The 18,902-nt window shown below is 46.1% G+C and overlaps 1 protein-coding gene across 2 annotated transcripts in view; it reads right to left on the bottom strand.

The window, feature by feature from the left end:
- VIL1 (villin 1) overlaps window positions 1–18,902 on the bottom strand; it is a 119,357-nt gene that overhangs the window by 58,830 nt on the left and 41,625 nt on the right. For both annotated transcript variants that reach the window (XM_069227102.1, XM_069227103.1), the window contains exons 5-11: window positions 18,750–18,858; window positions 15,706–15,816; window positions 12,738–12,940; window positions 11,259–11,337; window positions 8,484–8,582; window positions 7,347–7,500; window positions 1,478–1,578 (exon numbers count right to left, since the gene is read on the bottom strand). In XM_069227102.1, coding sequence (XP_069083203.1) covers window positions 1,478–1,578; window positions 7,347–7,500; window positions 8,484–8,582; window positions 11,259–11,337; window positions 12,738–12,940; window positions 15,706–15,816; window positions 18,750–18,858 — 856 coding nt within the window. The remainder of the gene's footprint in view (window positions 1–1,477; window positions 1,579–7,346; window positions 7,501–8,483; window positions 8,583–11,258; window positions 11,338–12,737; window positions 12,941–15,705; window positions 15,817–18,749; window positions 18,859–18,902) is intronic.

Genomic DNA, 18,902 nt, shown 5'->3' with positions numbered 1-18,902 from the left:
TGCTTCCATACCTTGCTATACACATGCTTCAATCCCATGTTATACTGAATCTTCCATCCCTTGCTATACTCATGCTTCCATCGCTTGCTATACTGATGCTTCCATACCTTGCTATACTCATGCTTCCATCCCTTGCTATACTCACGCTTCCATCCCTTGCTATACTTATGCTTCCATACCTTGCTATACTCCTGCTTCCATTCCTTGCTATACACATGCTTCAATCCCATGTTATACTGAATCTTCCATCCCTTGCTATACTCATGCTTCCATCCCTTGCTATACTGATGCTTCCATACCTTGCTATACTGATGCTTCCATACCTTGCTATACTCACGCTTCCATACCTTGCTATACTCATGCTTCCATCCCTTGCTATACTCATGCTTCCATACCTCACTATACTCATGCTTCAGTATAGCAAGGGATGGAACCATCAGTATAGCAAGGTATGGAAGCATGAGTATAGCAAGGTATGGAAGCATGAGTATAGCAAGGTATGGAAGATTCAGTATAACATGCGATTGAAGCATGAGTATAGCAAGGTATGGAACCATCAGTATAACATGGGATGGAAGCATGAGTATAGCAAGGTATGGAAGCATGAGTATAGCAAGGTATGGAAGATTCAGTATGACATGCGATTGAAGTATGAGTATAGCAAGGTATGGAAGCATCAGTATAGCAAGGGATGGAACCATCAGTATAGCAAGGTATGGAAGCATGAGTATAGCAAGGTATGGAAGCATGAGTATAGCAAGGGATGGAAGATTCAGTATAACATGGGATTGAAGCATGTGTATAGCAAGGAATGGAAGCATGAGTATAGCAAGGTATGGAAGCATAAGTATAGCAAGGTATGGAAGCATGCGTATAGCAAGGGATGGAAGCATGAGCATGAGTATAAGAAGGTATAAAGAGTGGTTATAGCAAGGTATGGAAGCATGCGTATAGGAAGGTATAAAGGATGAGCATTGGGCGTGTATATATATATATATATATATATATATATATATATATATATATATATATATATATATATATAGATAGATAGATATAGATAGATAGATAAAGTAATTCCATTTTGTTTCTACCCAACAGAGAATGAAGCCTGGATACCGGATTAGCGCACTTCAACCACTTGCTTACTTCCCTACGAGTGCCGTCATTCTGCTCCTGCACGATGTGCACCTCCGCACAGTAAGTAGACCCCTTCAGAGCCAGACTACAGGTGCACTCTGTGCTTTTACATTAAAACATATATTGGCTTTCAGACAATGCTTGTTTTACTCAGACTGGTGATGCGCATATCCCTCAACATCCACTACCGGGCTGCTCGTGTGTCACGTGTCAGTATGCTCCAAAATCCAAGAAGCTTTGGAGAATTTAAGGTGTGCATTTACTGCTGAGACTTGCCCTGTGTTGTAATGAAATCTTTCATGGTGTCTGTTAACGCCACCTGAGATGTCATGCTTACCTCAGCTTCCCCCGTGCCGTCGTCCACCATCTTCTGCTGGGCGGCCAGCTCCGGCTGTGCGTGCATGGTGGACGCGTCAAACTTCACCTGCTCCACCTTGGCTGTGGAGAGAGATTCTGCATTAGAGACTTGAAGCCATGCAGCCACAGAGAATGCAAAATGGAGTCCATTGAACTCCATGGGTCTTGACGCACATAACAAACAGTATATACTTTTTTAGTTCAACGTATAATGTGGCAATGCAGATCGCTAACGCTCAGTTCCTCCTGACCTTCGACCTATCCACCCAATACCAGTGCTTTCCACTACAACAATAACAGACCTTTTCTGGATCTTGCCAGAAGGGGAAGGAATAAAGGTAAGAGTTACCCACTCACTGGCTCAAAGTTTGACGCTTTCAGCCTCATTGGTTCATACCACCCCCCTCTGCTTCCTATTGGCTGCCCCTAGTTAACAATGTCTTCCAAAAGTCTTTTCTGATCCCACCTACTTGTTTTGCACCCACCGTAGGCAACACCCCTTCAGTGTGGTTAACAAGCTACCCTGAATCCCCTGCGCCACTGCTTCAGAGCTGGTCCTCTGGTGACCTTCGGTATGAACTTTGTTATCCTTGGGAAGTGAACACTGCTGCTGGAAAACTGAGAACAGATCTCAAGAAATGGGACTGTATCGTCTCAGCCAAGCATTTTTTCTCCTGGTGAATGCTGTGTTTTCAAGACCCCTTGCACTGCGCATAAATTGTAAACTGGTCTCAACCCACTGACTGCCAAATCGCACCACTTTCTACATATTCCAGGGCTGGGCTGCCACTGGCTTTTCATACATCTTTGAGTCTTCTCCAACACCAGAGCTCTCTGCTGATTGTCTGAGGGTTTCCAGTCAAGAAATGGTTGAGTTTTCTTATTGTAATTATGGTCTTTGTCAGACACCTAAGCACCGAGCAATTACCACAGTTTGTGACAATAATTTTACATTTCAGTCTAGTTGACAAAGTGAAACAAGCATTTGCAATGCAACGGGTCTCGCATTTACTTGAGTTAGAGCTATTAGCGTTGTAAATTCCTAACTGGACTTTTCTTGCCACATAAATTGAAAATGAAAAGTAAAACAGTTGACGTGAGCAAGTCAATTCAAAGCACCACGACCGCCATGAGCGTAAGCGCGAAGGAGAGGCACACAAGGAAAAATAATTTTGCTTGCAGTCAAATGTATCGGCAAATGTGCAATTATCCATGTAACAGGGTCGATGGCCAAGGCGGTAGAAAAACTGCCCCAAGGAGGGACAAACGTAAGGCATTTACCAATGATAACAAAGGATTTTTGAAAGGCAAGCTCATGAACGAGTGATAGTGATGGGTGTGCGGTGGGCGTGGTTAAAGGCCCACAGAGGATTACAACATGCCAGAGCGCTTGTGCGCTCGACCTAAAAATCATTGTCCCCAATGTGTGAGAGTTGGAGTTCACATGTGATAAGCAGGGTGAGGTGGCAGTAGGGTGCAAGCGTTGGTAGTGGGTGCATGTACTTTGGAGAATTATAGAGAATTACAACAATGAATCCCAATAAGGAACAGCTGAGTCATAAACTCAAAAATACTGGCTAAGACTTAAAATATTTCTAAAAAGTTTGCATGTACTCAGTGAAAGCAAAGAACAGCAATTTAAGAAGTTAGTACATGGCAAGGAACAAAAAAGGGAAAGGAATCAAAGTGCAAAATGGATGTTCCTTATGAGGTGGAGAAGATACAAAAGTGATACCCAAGGAAGTGGCCAATGATGCTCCATCAACAAGGTGTTTAAAGTAGCAAAGTTTCTGAAGTTGCAGGGACAGACTACAAGATTAACTTTAGTTTCCAAGGTTATCAATTGTAGGTCCAACTCTATCACAGCCCTACAGACTACTACAGCTAAAAATATGCTCTCCTCTGTAGGGGAACCAATGGGGAGTCCAGTTGTGTCGCTGACGATTATTAGGACCCATATCACTTTGGAGGTCTAAATACAAGCCAGCATCAGTATAGTAAGGTGATCACTCCTCTTCCTGATCATCTTTGTCATGTGGGACATTCTGAAGGTCCTGCATGGCATCAGAGCTTGAGCCAAAGAAGGCACTGAAGATGCGGGTGCGGAGGCAAAGGCACAGCTGGAGAATCCTCCTACACCATAGGCCGTTACTTAGTCTTCTCATAACAAGACATATTTCTGAGCACTAGCGGAACGCAGCTCTAGATCTGAGACTGGGTCTACTCCAGAACCCATGACTCTGGAGCCAGGGACAGCACTGGACAAGTCAAAACAAGCATAGGCTTTGGCAAAGGAGTGAACGAGTGGGTCTGTGCCATTGAAGGACCAGGGAGTGGCCTAGTGGATTGCTCCGCTGGCCAAAATCCAACTGGAGTGCCCAGCTGGACCATGAAGCCTGAAGGACACTCCAGAGGGAGCAGGAACCATCCAGAAAAGCTGCAGCATTGCCTCCTTGAAGCTCTTTACCAGTGATGGAGTACAAGATGGTGCAGAAAATCCAGGACGTAAAATCTCTTGCTGTGGGACGGGTTCAGAGTTGGATGACCAGCTCCACAACACACACACAACTCACACCACAACAGTGAGTCGGTGGGGTCCACCGAGAGATAGTGGAGGCAAAAACCATAGGAGTGGATGCTACGCAGTAACCAGTGATAACTAAATATAAGTAGCAGTTCAGTGGAAAAAGTAGTAGTTAGTACACCATAAAACCATGTCCCACAGGAACGAAAGGTGTGGCAGGAGGAGATAAGTACAATAGAATAAGGATGGAAAAATGTCAGGGATTCTGGGTTAGGCACTAACGGTGCCCAAACAGGAAGTTGTCATAGGAAGTCGCACTTTAAAATCTGGGCACCAAGGGAGGAGGTGTCACAATACTGGGTGCATCCGGGTGCATGGAGGAGGAGGGATCTGTCTCACAGGTTTCTCTCCTCCAAATTTATTAGCAGTGGTTGAAGGCAGCGGGGCATTTTGGGAACAGAGTTGTCAATGTGTTTTCTTCTGTATAAAGAGCTCCTATACTTCTTTTAAATGTTTAATTATAGATTTGATATGACTAAGGGCCAGATTTATATGTTGTGTTTCTACGTTAAGTCCCCGCCAACATTCTGGTCTGCCTTCCCGATTTAAATTTGGGCGGCCCATAAGCTTGACGGCGGCAGAGACCGCTCTGTCTCCACCATGGTCGAACCCCTCTGATGGCTCGGAGGCTTGGGTACATGTCCGACCCCCTAATTTAAATGGGTGGACATACAGCCGAATTTTAATGTCCCTCACCGCCAGGAAAAACCTGGTGGTAGCAGCCACTGAGATGTGCTCAATGCACCCCCCGCTCTTCACCTTGAGTGGAATCTCCCCTGGTGAGAGGGGTATTGTTTTTTTTATTTTCAAAAAGAAAATCCGGGTTTGGGATTTTGTTTTTGAAAATTAAAGAAAAGTTGTAAATTTGACATACGGCTCCGTCAACATGACGGAGCTGTGCGTCAAACTTACAATGTATTTGCAGGAACCCGATGCCCCAAGAGCTGTGGACATCTCTAAGTATGGCAGACGAAGTACCCCCATCATGGAGTAAGTAACGGTGCATTTCATGTGAGTGCAGTAAAGAGCCCATGCACGTCACACGGGATTCCACTGGTAGTAGCTTCCGACGCAGCTCTGCTCTCTTGTGTCAAGCACTGGAATGTGGAGAGCTCTGTTACAGGAGAGGGAGTGATACTGACAACTGTGGAGGTCAGACGGGTATAGGAGGAGTGTTGAAAACAGAAACAACTACCTCAGAAGGGAAGCAGAGGGTGGGAAGGAACCTGAAAGAAGACGGAGGAGGGACAGTCATGCTCTAAGCCTCAACATAAAAACTGTCAAGGATGGGGTAATTGATGGGGACCGGACAGGAAGGCCATGCTCCCAAATCACAACAGTTGCTGCATGATTGGTACCCTCTGCTCCCAGGCTTGCTCCCTCGTGAGATGTGGAGAAGCATTTATTCCCATAAGTGCAGACATTTATGTCTAGATTGTTGGAACAATGAGAAAGTGTCACATCAGGGGATGTGTATAACCATTCCAGGTGCCAGAAACATCTATCATGGACTCCAAAAAACCCCGTCCTCATTGACCCCTCAGAGTGGTGAAAGGATGTCAGTCTAATACATTTTCAATGAGGTCCCACTGATGCCTGAGGTGGCTGTGGTAGAATGAATGTTCAGAAGCTCATGCTTTGACTCAACTATGCCACTCAACCGGTTTGACATGTGGGACCTGGTTTGTATGATGTATTTAAATGATGCCACATTAAACACGTAGCTTGCACTATGCTAACACTGTCACTGTTTGTGCATCAGATGCTCTTAGCTGCATGGCAGGAGATCAGGGCCTTTAGGACAGACCTGTTCAATACTAACGTGAGCCTTTCTACTGTATGCAAACTTACAAACTAGTTGTGCTCAGCTATCATGCGCCTTTCCATTGCTCACATTGCCAGGCGGAGCACACTGTCTGCAGTATTTTACATTTCAAGATGCCTTGGTATCTGTTTTGCAAGTGTAAACAAACTCACACGGGCATATTTACAAGCCCCTAGTGCCACCGGGCGTCATTTTTTGTGACGCTCCAGTGGCACTATGAGTTGCACCATATTTACAAGGTGGCGTTGAGCCACTTTTTGTGGACTAACGCTCCTTGTAAATATGCCTCCACGATGTAGTTTTCTGCGTCAGAGGAGCGTGCAATTCTGCAGCACACATAGAAAGAGCAAAGGGCCATGAATGATTGTCTATGTGCAGGAAGGGACACCAACCTGCACATAGACAATCATCCCTGCACCACAGGCCCCCCGTGCACAATGGTGCAAGGGTGTCTGCATTGGTGCTAGGCAGTTACATTTTGCGCCAGTGCTAGGGGAAACACAGGGGTTCGCTGTATTTTTATAAAAACGGCACCTCCCTGTGTTTCTGAATTGATGCAGAATGGCCTCCAATTTTGGCGCGCGCCACGAAACTTCCTTGTAAATATGCCGCAGAGTTCTGTATCAGCTTCTGTGCACTTCCTAAATTCTGAAAGGAGGCATTGTTTGCTATCCAGTGTAGCACCTACAGGAGCTGAGTGTGTGCAAACTCTCCTTGATACATAGGACATGAAATGTGAAAAGGGGATAAGAGATACCCATGAGTGCAGCGCGACAAGGCACTTGAACCGGTTGCTAGAGAGATGCCCAAGGTATGTGAAGGATTTACATTTAATATAATTCAGCAGAAAGTCAGATAAACTGGTTGGGATGTGTGATTGAATATGATTGGGGTGTACCTAACAATGACTCCTTTTTCATTTTGATTGCTGATTTGTTAATAATGAAGGTGATAATTATTGCACTATTTGCAGAAGAATATCACGTAATAAATGCTAGTTCGCTGTAAAACACCAATACTTGCACGAGAGCTGAGATGGGGTTCAGGGCAGTGCTCGACAATATGCAGCTGCCAGGTTCTGTGACAGATGTGTCTCACTCCTTCCACTCTCACCCACAAGAGTACACCTGACTGGGCTGGGTGAAACACCTCATACCTTTTCACTTCGTTCAACTGTTTCCTTTGGGGGCTTAGAAAATCTAATGTGGACTTTTGGGGTACACAACAGGCAGGTTTTCTGTGTTTATGTCTATGTGGCGATGCAATCATGGCTCCAGGCAGGACTGTGTAACCTAAGCCAGAACCTGCATGCTGGATTCCAGGTCTTGCAGTCTAAGCAGTCAGTTGAGTTGGCCACAGAATGACCATCAGATCTTCCACTCCGAAGGAGGACCCTCCAGAAGGAGAGCCACGCCTCTGTGTTCTCGCTGGCCAACTTACCCACTTTGCCTGTGCTGTGTGTCTTTCCCAGCCCTGTAGTCTGCTCCTTCACTGTCCACTTCTGGAAAAGCTGCTTGAACATGGCGGACTCTGCACCGTCGTTCTGCACCTCCACGCTGGTTGAGGGGCTGTAGTTCTTAGCCTTGATAAAACTCTGCTCAAGAAAAGTGTTAGAGAAAATAGCACCAGAGAACAGGGGAGTCAAGAGAATGGGAGGTGGGCACAACATAAACATGAAGACCCCCATTCACGCACCCACCCAGTGGTTAATTTGTAAATAAAAAGGTGCTGGTGCCCAAAGCTCTCCTTTGAAACACGCGGCTGCTGCAATTAAAAGTGTGAGCACGGAATACTGAGGCAGCGTAATCCTGAAACCATCTCAGGCCTCTTTAATCCATTTACAGCCACTCCCTGCCCCTTCAGCTCACTCTTGCAGCTTTCTACTTTCTCCCATTGTGACGCTTTTTCGTTTTTCTCTTCCTCTGTCTTACCCATATGTGTCTTTTGCTTGCAGTAAATGCTTGAAGCAGAAAAATTAACGCTGGGCCCTAAAAAATTAGTGCTGGTGCCCCGCACTTCACCCATCCCCCCATCCATTCCTTTGCCCAGCTATTCGTCCATCTATCTCCTTCCTTCTATCTTCCTCATACGTTGTCTCCTGAGCTTCTTATTTCCCTCCCTCTTGGCCTTCTTTCTCCCTGCTTCCATCCACTCGTCTCTCCATCCATTCATCTTTCTCCTCCCTTAAGTCTTCTGTCCATTTCTACAGCTATCTCTGCCGCCCACCACCCATTAACGTCGTCCACTTGTCCATTTATTCGTCCATTTAAGCATCTGTTTTTTTCTGAGTTGATCTATCCATCTGTCGGTCCATCTTCACTCAGTTCTTTCATCCATTCATCCACATATTCACCCCCTGCTCTCTCTTACCTTTTGGACCTTCTCTTGTCTTCACCCATGTGTCGGTCCATCAATACATCTACACAGCTGCCTCCTCCCCTGCTGACAGATGACTGTGCCTGGCCCCTCCTAAGCCACCAATCAGAGGCGCCAGGCCTTCGAGTACCCCCAGGTGCCTGCCCTCGCCTGTCTCTGCAGAAGTAGCCCCTCCCACTGTTCCTCCCACCTGTCACTCACCTGTGCCCTGCTCATGGCCTGCTGCTTCTCCTCCTTGGTGGCATTGGACCCCCTCCACACAAAGATCTTCTGGCTGCCCTGGTCCAGGATGTAGCAATCCTGCAAAGACATGGAAGCAACCAAATCAGAACTGGGGTTGGGGGGAGGGGTGAGTGGCACTGCGCATGTGTGGCTGTCAGGCCAGCGAGTGGGGCCCTGAGGCGTAAAGGTAAATGATGGATCCCCCGAGCAAGGTCTGGCCTCAGCACTCGGGACAACCGGGAGCCAGCGGGCACTGGGACCCCGCAGTGAGGTTCACAACACATTACCTATGTTTGGGGCAAACAGGAGAGGCAATGCCAGCGGACACCGAGAGTTCAGCAGGAAACATTAGTGACAATGGGCCAGATGTATCAAAAAGTTTTGCACTCGCAAACGGTGCGAATCTGTAAATTCGGCCGTTTGCGAGTGCAAAACAGTGGTCTGCGATGCATGAAATGCATTCGCAGACCACAAATAAGAAATCGCTAAAATTGCGATTTCTTGCGTAGCGACCTGGAAATTGCGAGTTGCAATTTGCGATTCGCACTTTCCAGGTCGCAAGGCTATGCATGAAAAAATCGCAAATTGCGATTTTTCCAAAAATGGCATTTTGCACTTGCAAAATACCATGCTTTGCAACCAGGTGGTAACCTGGTGCAAAATTTAAAAATGCAGTTAAACTGCATTTTTAAATTTAACATGTAAAGCACACATGCCCTTTTGGCATGTGTGTACCTTACATGTTAAAAAAAAAGGTTTGGGGGTGCAGGAGAGGGGGCCTTAGGCCCCCAGCACCCTGGGGTTTTGCATTTCCAAAGTTGCGATTTCTGGTTCAGAAATCGCAATTTTGGAAATGCAAAAAATTCGCAGCTATGGGCCAACAGGCCCATAGCCTTTGAATGGGGGCCGGTATCGCAATTTGCGATTCGGTAATAGCTTTTGCGATTTTTAAGAAATCGCTATTACTGATTCGCAAATGTGATACATGGCCCTTTGCGAGTCGGTAATAGCGATTTCTTAAAAATCGCTATTACCGAATCGCAATGGGCCGTGATGGTACATCTGGCCCAATGTCTCATCTGGGGTCCTGTCTCCACTTCTAGATGCCATGTGGGGAACACTCTCTAGTTCAGTACCAATGTCTCTGTTCTGGAGGTCACATGTGGTGTGTGCAGTTTTGGGAACACAGTCCTCTCTCTTTTCTGCAGGTCTCACATACTGTCTTCAGTTGTCCTGGCGGTCACTTTAGCTGTGCACAGTTTGGAATCATTGTCTTCAGTGCTGTCTCTGTTCTGGAAGTCACTTGTGCTGTGTACAGTCAGTGTTGTCTCTGTGCCAGAGGTCACTTGAGCTGTGCACAGTTTGGAATCATTGTCTTCGGTGCTGTCTCGGTTCTGGAAGTCACTTGTGCTGTGTACAGTCAGTATTGTCTCTGTTCTGGAAGTCACTTGTGCTGTGTACAGTCAGTGTTGTCTCTGTTCTGGAAGTCACTTGTGCTGTGTACAGTCAGTGTTGTCTCTGTGCCAGAGGTCACTTGTGCTGTGCACAGTTTGGAATCATCATCTTCAGTACTGTCTCTGGTTTAGAAGTCCTTGTACTGTGTACAGTTTGGAATCATCTTCAGCATGAAGTGGGCACACCTCCTAATCTGTCTAATTTTCCCGCCTGTGCTGCCACCAAAAGTGTGGTCAGGGCAGGGGGGTCGGTCATCTCCACCACCTGGAGAGACCTGGCTCGAATTATAAAGGTGGCTGGGCCTTTGAAGCTCGCCGTCCTGGAATGTCCATCCTGCCTGGGTGAGGTGATTACAACCCCGCCCAGTGCAGGCTTTGTCTCTGTCCCTCGTGAGTGCTGGCTCTCACCTTAGGGGGCCAGAAACACATCTCTGGTGGCTGAACTGGTCAGGACCAGTCAGTCATCATACTAGTAGCTGGTAGGTTTTCAGGGGGCACCTCTAAGGTATATTGTTTTGGAGAAAGAACACTGGCACAGGGGACCTGGTTAGCAGGAACCCAGTGCCCTTTTCTTCAAAGTTGCATCTAAAAAACAGCCAAAAAGTGAAGCTGTGCACAGTTTGGAATCATTGCCTTCAGTGCTGTCTCTTCTTCTTCTGGAGGTCACTTGTGCTGTACACACTTTGGAATCAATGTCTTCAGCACTATCTGTCTGGCGGTCACTTGTGCTGTGTACAGTCAGTGCTGTCTCTGTTCTGGAGGCCACTTGTGGTGTGCACAGTTGTGAATCATTGTCTGGAGTGCTGTCTCTGTTCTGGAGGTCACTTGTGCTGTGTACAGTTGTGAATCATTGTCTGGAGTGCTGTCTCTGTTCTGGAGGTCACTTGTGCTGTGTACAGTTGTGAATCATTGTCTGGAGTGCTGTCTCTGTTCTGGAGGTCACTTGTGCTGTGTACAGTTGTGAATCATTGTCTGGAGTGCTGTCTCTGTTCTGGAGGTCTCTTGTGCTGTGTAAAGTTGTGAATCATTGGCTGGAGTGCTGTCTCTGTTCTGGAGGTCACTTGTGCTGTGCACAGTTGTGAATCATTGTCTGGAGTGCTGTCTCTGTTCAGGAGGCCACTTGTGCTCTGTACAGTTGTGAATCATTGTCTGGAGTGCTGTCTTTGTTCTGGAGGTCATTTGTGCTGTGTTCAGTTTTGAACCCTCGTCTAGAGTGCTGGAGTGTTCCTGGCAGTTCCCGCTCACTTCGACCTGATAGTTCAACTAAATAATCACTCCAACCAATTGTTGAGTAGCTTACTTCGTGACTGAGCAGGTCCTGGGTCAAGGGTCGGACAGCCACTTCCTGGACCACCAAGTTCCCATCGCTGTCTGTGACACTGTGGAGAGGGAGGTGGGAACTAGTGAGAGACCTGCAGTCTGGTAGACAGCATAAAGCCAAGGCAACAGTAACATTACTGACATTATACAGCAAACACCACAAAATAAATGTATACTCTTTCTTACAGCCAGGGGGTATACAGCATGGATCAGTATAGAATTTGGTGACAAATGAAATAGTTGGTGAATGTTTGGCTATTTTGGTTAAAACTGAGCATGCACATAATAATATTTGGAAGCATGGTAAAATATTCTCCTTTGTGTGCTTGTATGTGTCTGTTTCTCTTACTAACATTGGCAACTTCACTAGAGACAAGGGTAAATTGAGAAAGAGGTTACGTCAAGCAGCCCTTGTGCTATCAGAGAATAGAGGAATCTGATTTTGGTGGTGTTTTCAAACATGAGGGGGTATGTGTGATATGCTGTCCCAGCCCAGGTTATTCTTTAAATTCTGGGGCTTGTAGACTTGTTTATTTCATTACAAAATAGGACTACAAGTCCCAGAAGAAACAACCTGGACTGGACTAACATCACATATGGACCTGAGAAACTTGGCAGCTGTGCCTTCACCTATAGGCCCACCTTATTTTCCTTGGATGTCTTTCTTGCCAGTACCTCTACCAGAGGTGATAGTAAATCAGCCCCTCCAGGAACCTCCATCATTTTTGGTTGAGCTATCTCTGCACCTTGGTGTAGTTGGATTCTGCTTGCAGTATTCCTTCTGGTGAGCATATAGCTCAGGAAATGGCATGGAAATCCTCCTTCATTCAAAGGATTTGAAATTAGGTCAAACCAGAGAGTCTAACCAGAAGAGGGTGTGTGCCAGAACACTATACAGAAACATCATCTGATATAAATACTGTGTCCTAAATATTGTTTACAAAAACTGTGTGACAAATATTATTCCTTCAATATCATTTACATAAAATACAGTCAGGCATAAATTTGTGTCATAAATATGTTTTACAAAAAACATAACATAAATATTGTGCTCTCAATACTATTTACAAAATTACCGTTTGACATAAATATTTTACCCTGAATATCATGGTTCTTAGTGCCAGGACACTTCTTAAGAACTGGAAAGCTCAGTTTTCAGCAGCTGTCTGCATTCTACAAATAATTCATTTTTTATTGGGTTTAGATGTTCAATTATTAAGAGCAGGGGGCAATCTCTTTATAAACGATATTCTTAACAAAATATTTTGTCAGGCAATATTTTGACTACAATATTCTGATCCCACACCCCAAGCAAAGAGAGGGCTGGAATGAAAATTCAATGATCCACCGATGACCTCACTGGGAGGTTCTCCCCTACCAGCACATGTCAGGGTGAGGGACATTTTTAAGTTCCCAGGTCTGTTCCCACTCTCCTCCCCGACTCCTCATCCCTACTTACTGGTAGAGTTTGATGGAAGTCTTCAACTTTTGGTCCACCACCTCATCAGGGATGGGGGCCTTGATTTCCCGCCTCTCCCCCAGGACATGTTTCAGGAGGGACATCAGCTCTGCGGAGGCCGCCTCATCTTCGCCGTCCACCACGCCCACCTGGGCCCGGCCACCCCGCTCGCGGTCCCTGATATCCTTCGCTAGGTTCATGCCCTGCAAACGTGTGCAAAAAACATTTTTAAAGGCAGTGTACCTGCATGATGTGTTTGCAGAAGTAGTCTCGTGATATGGTGTGTGGGATATGGAGTAAGGGCGTGGCTTGGGAATTTATGTTTCAGATTTTTTTTAACAAAATGGAAAAAACACACACAGGAAGTAACTCTATCTGATCCTGCACAGAAGTAACAATGCATGAATGAAATTCAGACTTCTTTTAACTGAGGGAGGCATGGAACTGCTGAAAACAAATCACCCTAAATCTGGATTCATGTTGGCAGTGTGTTGCTGCCTTCCACACAGAGGCGGATTCACGTACAGCTAGCCTCGGTGACTTGGGATAAAATACCACCTGGACTCTTTTGAGTCAATTACTCCATGCTCTAATCCAGGATTCCCCACTTCTGGGAACCTCTTCACACCCCCTGCACCCCAATGTGCCCCAGTTCCTTTAAGTTCTCAAAATCAGCCTGTTTGGAAACAGTAATAACCAGTATAGACAGTAACAGGATGTTTGCACTCAGGGAGTATTTCACAAAGGTATTTGCACACCTTAGTGAAACAAAATTGCACACATCATGCATTTACATGGTCAAAATCCTGTTATGTGTCAGACACTCAGGAATGATAAGATTTTGCCCGTATATAGGGGAGTTATTCACATGGGAATTCTGCCAGTCTGGTGGAATGTCTGTGTGAGCACAATTGATCACCCGGGTGGGTTCGAGGATGCTACAGGGGGAGCCAACCTGCAAACACAGCAAAACTCCCAATGAATCACCACCCTGTGAGTGTTCACAATTTCTGTGGCTATTTTACAGGCTGAAAAATCTAGGCAGGAGTAAATTTGTTTTCAGGATGGGAAAGGGGCGGAGAGATCTCCAACTCTATTTCTTCACGGGAAAATATATTTCTCCCATGACGAAAACAAAGTTGGGATGTGGAAATGCAGTGCAAGGTCACATTTCAGCATGCCTCAATGTGTGCCTGTGCATTGCTATGTGTGCATGTGGATATGTATTTGAGGACCTCTGGGAGTTTGTGAACCTTGCAACTTTATGTGAGCGCTCCTGAAATTCCTGAAAAGTTGGGGATGTTCACAAAATTCTTTGTGTAAGTAACTTTTCAAGTTTTTCAAGGGCTAGTTTGTGATTTGGAAATTCAGAGACCGAATATTTCATTGGAGGCGAGGAATGAGGATGCTTCCACGTACCACAAGCACATCTTTTACCTTTGTTGACACAAAATGACAAAACCTTGCTAAGTAACTCACCAAAGCATCAGTCCAGCCATGTGTTATAGTGTTAACCACCCCTTTACAATGCATGGATACACTTATGGAGTCTCACTTGTTTCCTACAGAAGGACCAGTGTGTGTCAAAAGATCATTTTCTGATGCACTTCAGGGCATTTTACCCTCCCAAATTCTTCTGCGTGCAGGAGTTTAAAGCCCACTTTAGCACAAGACCCACCTGGCAGGCTTGCAGGATTTCCATAACTAATTTTCATGAGATCAGTTTGCATACAATGGCCCTTATTTACGGGGTTTGATGTAGGGCAGAGCTGCCCTACCCCAAAGTGAAAGGGCAGGAATACGGTGTATTTAGGCACTATGGCACATTCCTGTCCCCCCACCCGCGATGGCACCGTCTTGGCTTCCTAGTGCCAATGCAGACACCCTTGCACCACGGTGCAAGGGAGCCTCTGTTGCAGTCAGGATTGTTTTTGTGCAGGAAGGAACACCTTCCTGCACGATACCAATCCGGAGAGGCGTTTTCCTCATTCTGTGTGTTCCAGAATGCAGGACATGGAAAGAGGAAGGAACGAGGACAAATAAAAATGTTACTCCGCGTTACGACTCTCCTCGGGAGGCGTAAGCTTTTGGCACTTTCCCCGGTTTACATGATTAAGTAAATATGGGGCGGCATCAAAGCCCATGGGTGTTGCTTGGGAAAACCCACCACAATGCCCATGAAACGCCTCCCTGGTGCAGAGTAAGGCAACGCAGTGACTTACGCGGCTTTGTCTTACCATATCTATGAGGCATTCAAACCCACGCAAAGTGGCTGTGCGTGGCCTCACAGATGTGGTTGAGAGGAGCGTCACAAAAAGTGACGCTTCCTCGGCGCAAGCCACTTATAAACAGGACCCAGTGTATGCGGTTGTAGGTGTTTTACGTATTTATTGTTTGCATTGAATGGGAACGGTAGAAGGTTTTTACAGCTTGGCCTTGCAGCAGAGTCTACACTTGCAGTCTTCTGAGGCACACTGCGGGCCACCCTGATGCCACGGCATGCTGGGAAGTGGAGTGAGTGCGCTGCCCAGTAGAGCATGCTGTGCTCGATTTATTTCAGATAAAATCAAGGAAACGTGTATGGGCGGCCACAGGAATATTATCCCAAGGTGTCTTAATTCGGCATCAGTACAGCTCATTATCTATCCATGCCCATCTTGTTTCATCTATAGCGCTTTCTGTCACAAGCCAAGTCCCCTTGGTACTGTATATAACAGATTATCTACTTGGAGGACAAGGGAAAGCTCTATAATCGTTTTTTTTTTTTTTTAAGAATGTATATTTTTTGTTGGTATAATATTCTATTCGTTATGGTTTACGTTTTAATTTCCTCTTAGGATATATGTTAACTCCCTGCTGTACGTGTGTTCATGTGTCAACATGACAGTTGTCCAAAGCAATGGTGCAGCCCAGTAGGCTATCGTGTGGGATCCAAATAGGTCCCAGCAGGTCCCACCAGATATGTTACCTTTATCCTTTCCATCCGGTTACTCTGTGGACCGTTCCACTGGACGATCAGCTTTCCAAGGTCGAGCAGAAAGACGTCTCCCAGGTTGAAACTGTCCCAGCTCATCTCCACCTGCAATGGAAGCACAGTTCAGTCACTGCGCCTCCTTCAATCACATGTGATCTGTTGGATATAATGTTCAGTCCAGTCACTGCGCCCAATTCATTCACATCTGATCTAAGGTTCAGTTCAGTTCAGTTCAGTTACTGCGCCTCCTACACTCACCTGTGATCTGTTGCACATAATGTTCAGCTCAGTTACTGCGCCTCCTACACTCACCTGTGATCTGTTGCACATAATGTTCAGTTCAGTTACTGCGCCTCCTTCACTCACCTGTGATCTGTAGCACATAATGTTCAGTTCAGTTACTGCGCCTCCTTCACTCACCTGTGATCTGTTGCACATAATGTTCAGTTCAGTTACTGCGCCTCCTACACTCACCTGTGATCTGTTGCACATAATGTTCAGTTCGATTCAGTTACTCCGCCTCCTACACTCACCTGTGATCTGTTGCACATAATGTTCAGTTCAGTTACTGCGCCTCCTTCACTCACCTGTGACCTGTTGCACATAATGCTCAGTTCAGTTACTGCGCCTCCTTCACTCACGTGTGATCTGTTGCACATAATGTTCAGTTCAGTTACTGCTCCTCCTTCACTCACCTGTGATCTGTTGCACATAATGTTCAGTTCAGTTACTGCGCCTCCTACACTCACCTGTGATCTGGTGCACATAATGACGTACACTGATGCCTTAATTCTCCAGATACAGGTGACCTGGAATCTGAACTGCTTACTTAGAATCTGAATACCATGGACACCATTTACAGAACCCCTGGGGGTAGCAAGAGCTACCCTTTACCTGCTCTCTGGTACCCCTTCCCACGGTGTCAACTTCATACCGCAGAAGCAAGTAGAAGGCGCTATAATTTTATGGAGTGCAGCCAATCACATGATCCTCACATTGTGGATTCTGCACCCGAACACTAGGTGGTTCTTTGAGCACCAACCTCTGTTCCTGCTCCAGTCTTTGCAAATCACTGCTTCTTGGAGGGAGGTTGGCGCTATATTAAATACACCCAGAATTCAAAAGGAACTGAGAGCAATCAAATTACAAAGAATCTAACTGGACTCATATTTTTGTGTATAGAAAAAAATGTACACAAGACTGATGAATGCAGGACGTGTCTCAAAACTTTAGACCCTAGATTGCCCCCGATGTAATTTAATTTAAACATTCAATACTCCACTAACAGCCCGGATTTAACTGGCACTCCACAGCAACAATGTTGGAAACAACTTTAAGGTATGCAACTTAAAGAACTAAAACACACAGCACACCCATCCTGTACAAGTGAAACTACAATCACAAAAAATCCTGGAGTACGAAATCTGACACCCGCAACTCAGCACTTTGAAAATGTTGCTTCTCTAAACAGCGATGCCTTAAATTAACCAATAAAAAAACACGAAATCGAAAGAACTCTGTACATCCTGAAGAAGAACATTTCTCAGGGCAGACTGCTGGAAACACACGTTTGTATATTTTTTGGTTTAGTGAATTGATGGAATCGAATTTCAAATACCATCTCCGACCCCACACCCCACCGAGGCTGACACACAAACACATGCCTCTCGCCCTTCACAAACTGAGTCATCCACGAGGGTGCCCAGAAAACCTCAGAAGCGTTTGGAAAGTCAGCCCCAGACAACAGAAGGTGCTGCACCTCCATCCCCAGGACACCCCCACGGCAGTGTGCCCCATGTCAATGGAAAATAACAATGTGTCCTGCAACCACATGTGTTGATGGAGGTATATTCTAAAGATTTCAGTTTTGTGGGACTACCTAAATGTTGTGTCAACTCATTGAAATACACCCATGACAACCTTCTGCATGCTACCACACTACAGGTCGGCCTGTGTGTATCATGACATTCCCCCAGAATGCAATTGACGTGGAAAGCTCTTGTAACGAGTCACAACGCTTGGCTTTATTTCTTTAATATTTTCTCTGTGAAGAATGTCTCAGGAGGATTTAGGGTAGCAAATGGCAGAGGAAAATGGCAAATGAAGGGGAGGGTGTCAAAGTTGTTCACCTTAACATCATTCTTGTTCTTTCCATGTTATTTGGAACATCCATAATGTGCCACCCTTCTTCAGAGGTATGAAAAGGGCAGTCACAATGGTCTCCCTTTGTCGGTGCTTGCCGCAGGAAGAGTTGCACCTGCTTGTAGATCTGCAGCGCAGGCACTGGCAGCATATATGCTGTTGGACAGCCATCTTGGATTGGTATCTTGCAAACCTCCACAATGGCTGTCAAGCTGCATGTAAACGAAATGTGGTGGTCATCCTAGAAGTATAGAGCATATCGTTCCAACATTCCGAATTCTATTTTCTGTAGTCCAGACGGGCTTCCATGCTGCATATAGGTGCTAATGGCTTGGCCAATGTTTGCAAAATTGTGTTGCAAAGATAATAGTGGCAGGCTGCCATCTTGGGACCTTATTTGCGATACTTTCACGGTGGCTGCCACTTTGCGCCTGGGCTTCTGGGACATGCACTGTAAGCCTCCAATTCAGAGTGCCCATGGGCTTCATTTGAGTTTTTCCGAGTTAATAATCTGCTCACATATACTTATTATAGACCCTCCACGTCTGCTTCAAAGTGGGGGAGGGGTGTAGATGGTGCAGTGCTGGGAGGGGGCACAAAGCTCTGTGTTCATATACACATATTGGTCTGTTAATCTATTAGCCTTTCGCTGGGGTTAAACCCACTTGTAATTTCATCTACCCCAGGGATCAGGTGACGTGAAGTGGGATAACATGGGCGCCCATGCTGCTATCCACGTGCAGCCAGGCAGTTTGGCACCAGGTGTTGACTGACCTCCACGGATACCGGTCACTTGACTGGGGGTGGGCTCCCTATCGTTTCACTTATTCCCTGTTACTGTGTTTTCTGCAGTAAAGCTCCCGCCCCCTTCCAGATTAGATCCCCGGGTTACCCACCTCTCCGGCCGCCACGTTCTTCTTGCCCTTTACGTGCAGGAGGCGCTTCACGTTGTACGTGTTGGTCTCCACGTGCTTCATGCCGGATGCTGCTCCCCCCTTCTTATAGCTGCAAAACAGAGCACAGTCAGGACTGGGGGCGTGTTATCATTG

This window comes from Pleurodeles waltl, chromosome 3_2 (assembly GCF_031143425.1).
Source record: "Pleurodeles waltl isolate 20211129_DDA chromosome 3_2, aPleWal1.hap1.20221129, whole genome shotgun sequence".
Classification (NCBI taxonomy): Eukaryota; Metazoa; Chordata; class Amphibia; order Caudata; family Salamandridae; genus Pleurodeles; species Pleurodeles waltl.
The sequence above is the reverse complement of the archived record's forward strand: the minus strand, read 5'-3'. Positions and strand labels throughout refer to the sequence as shown.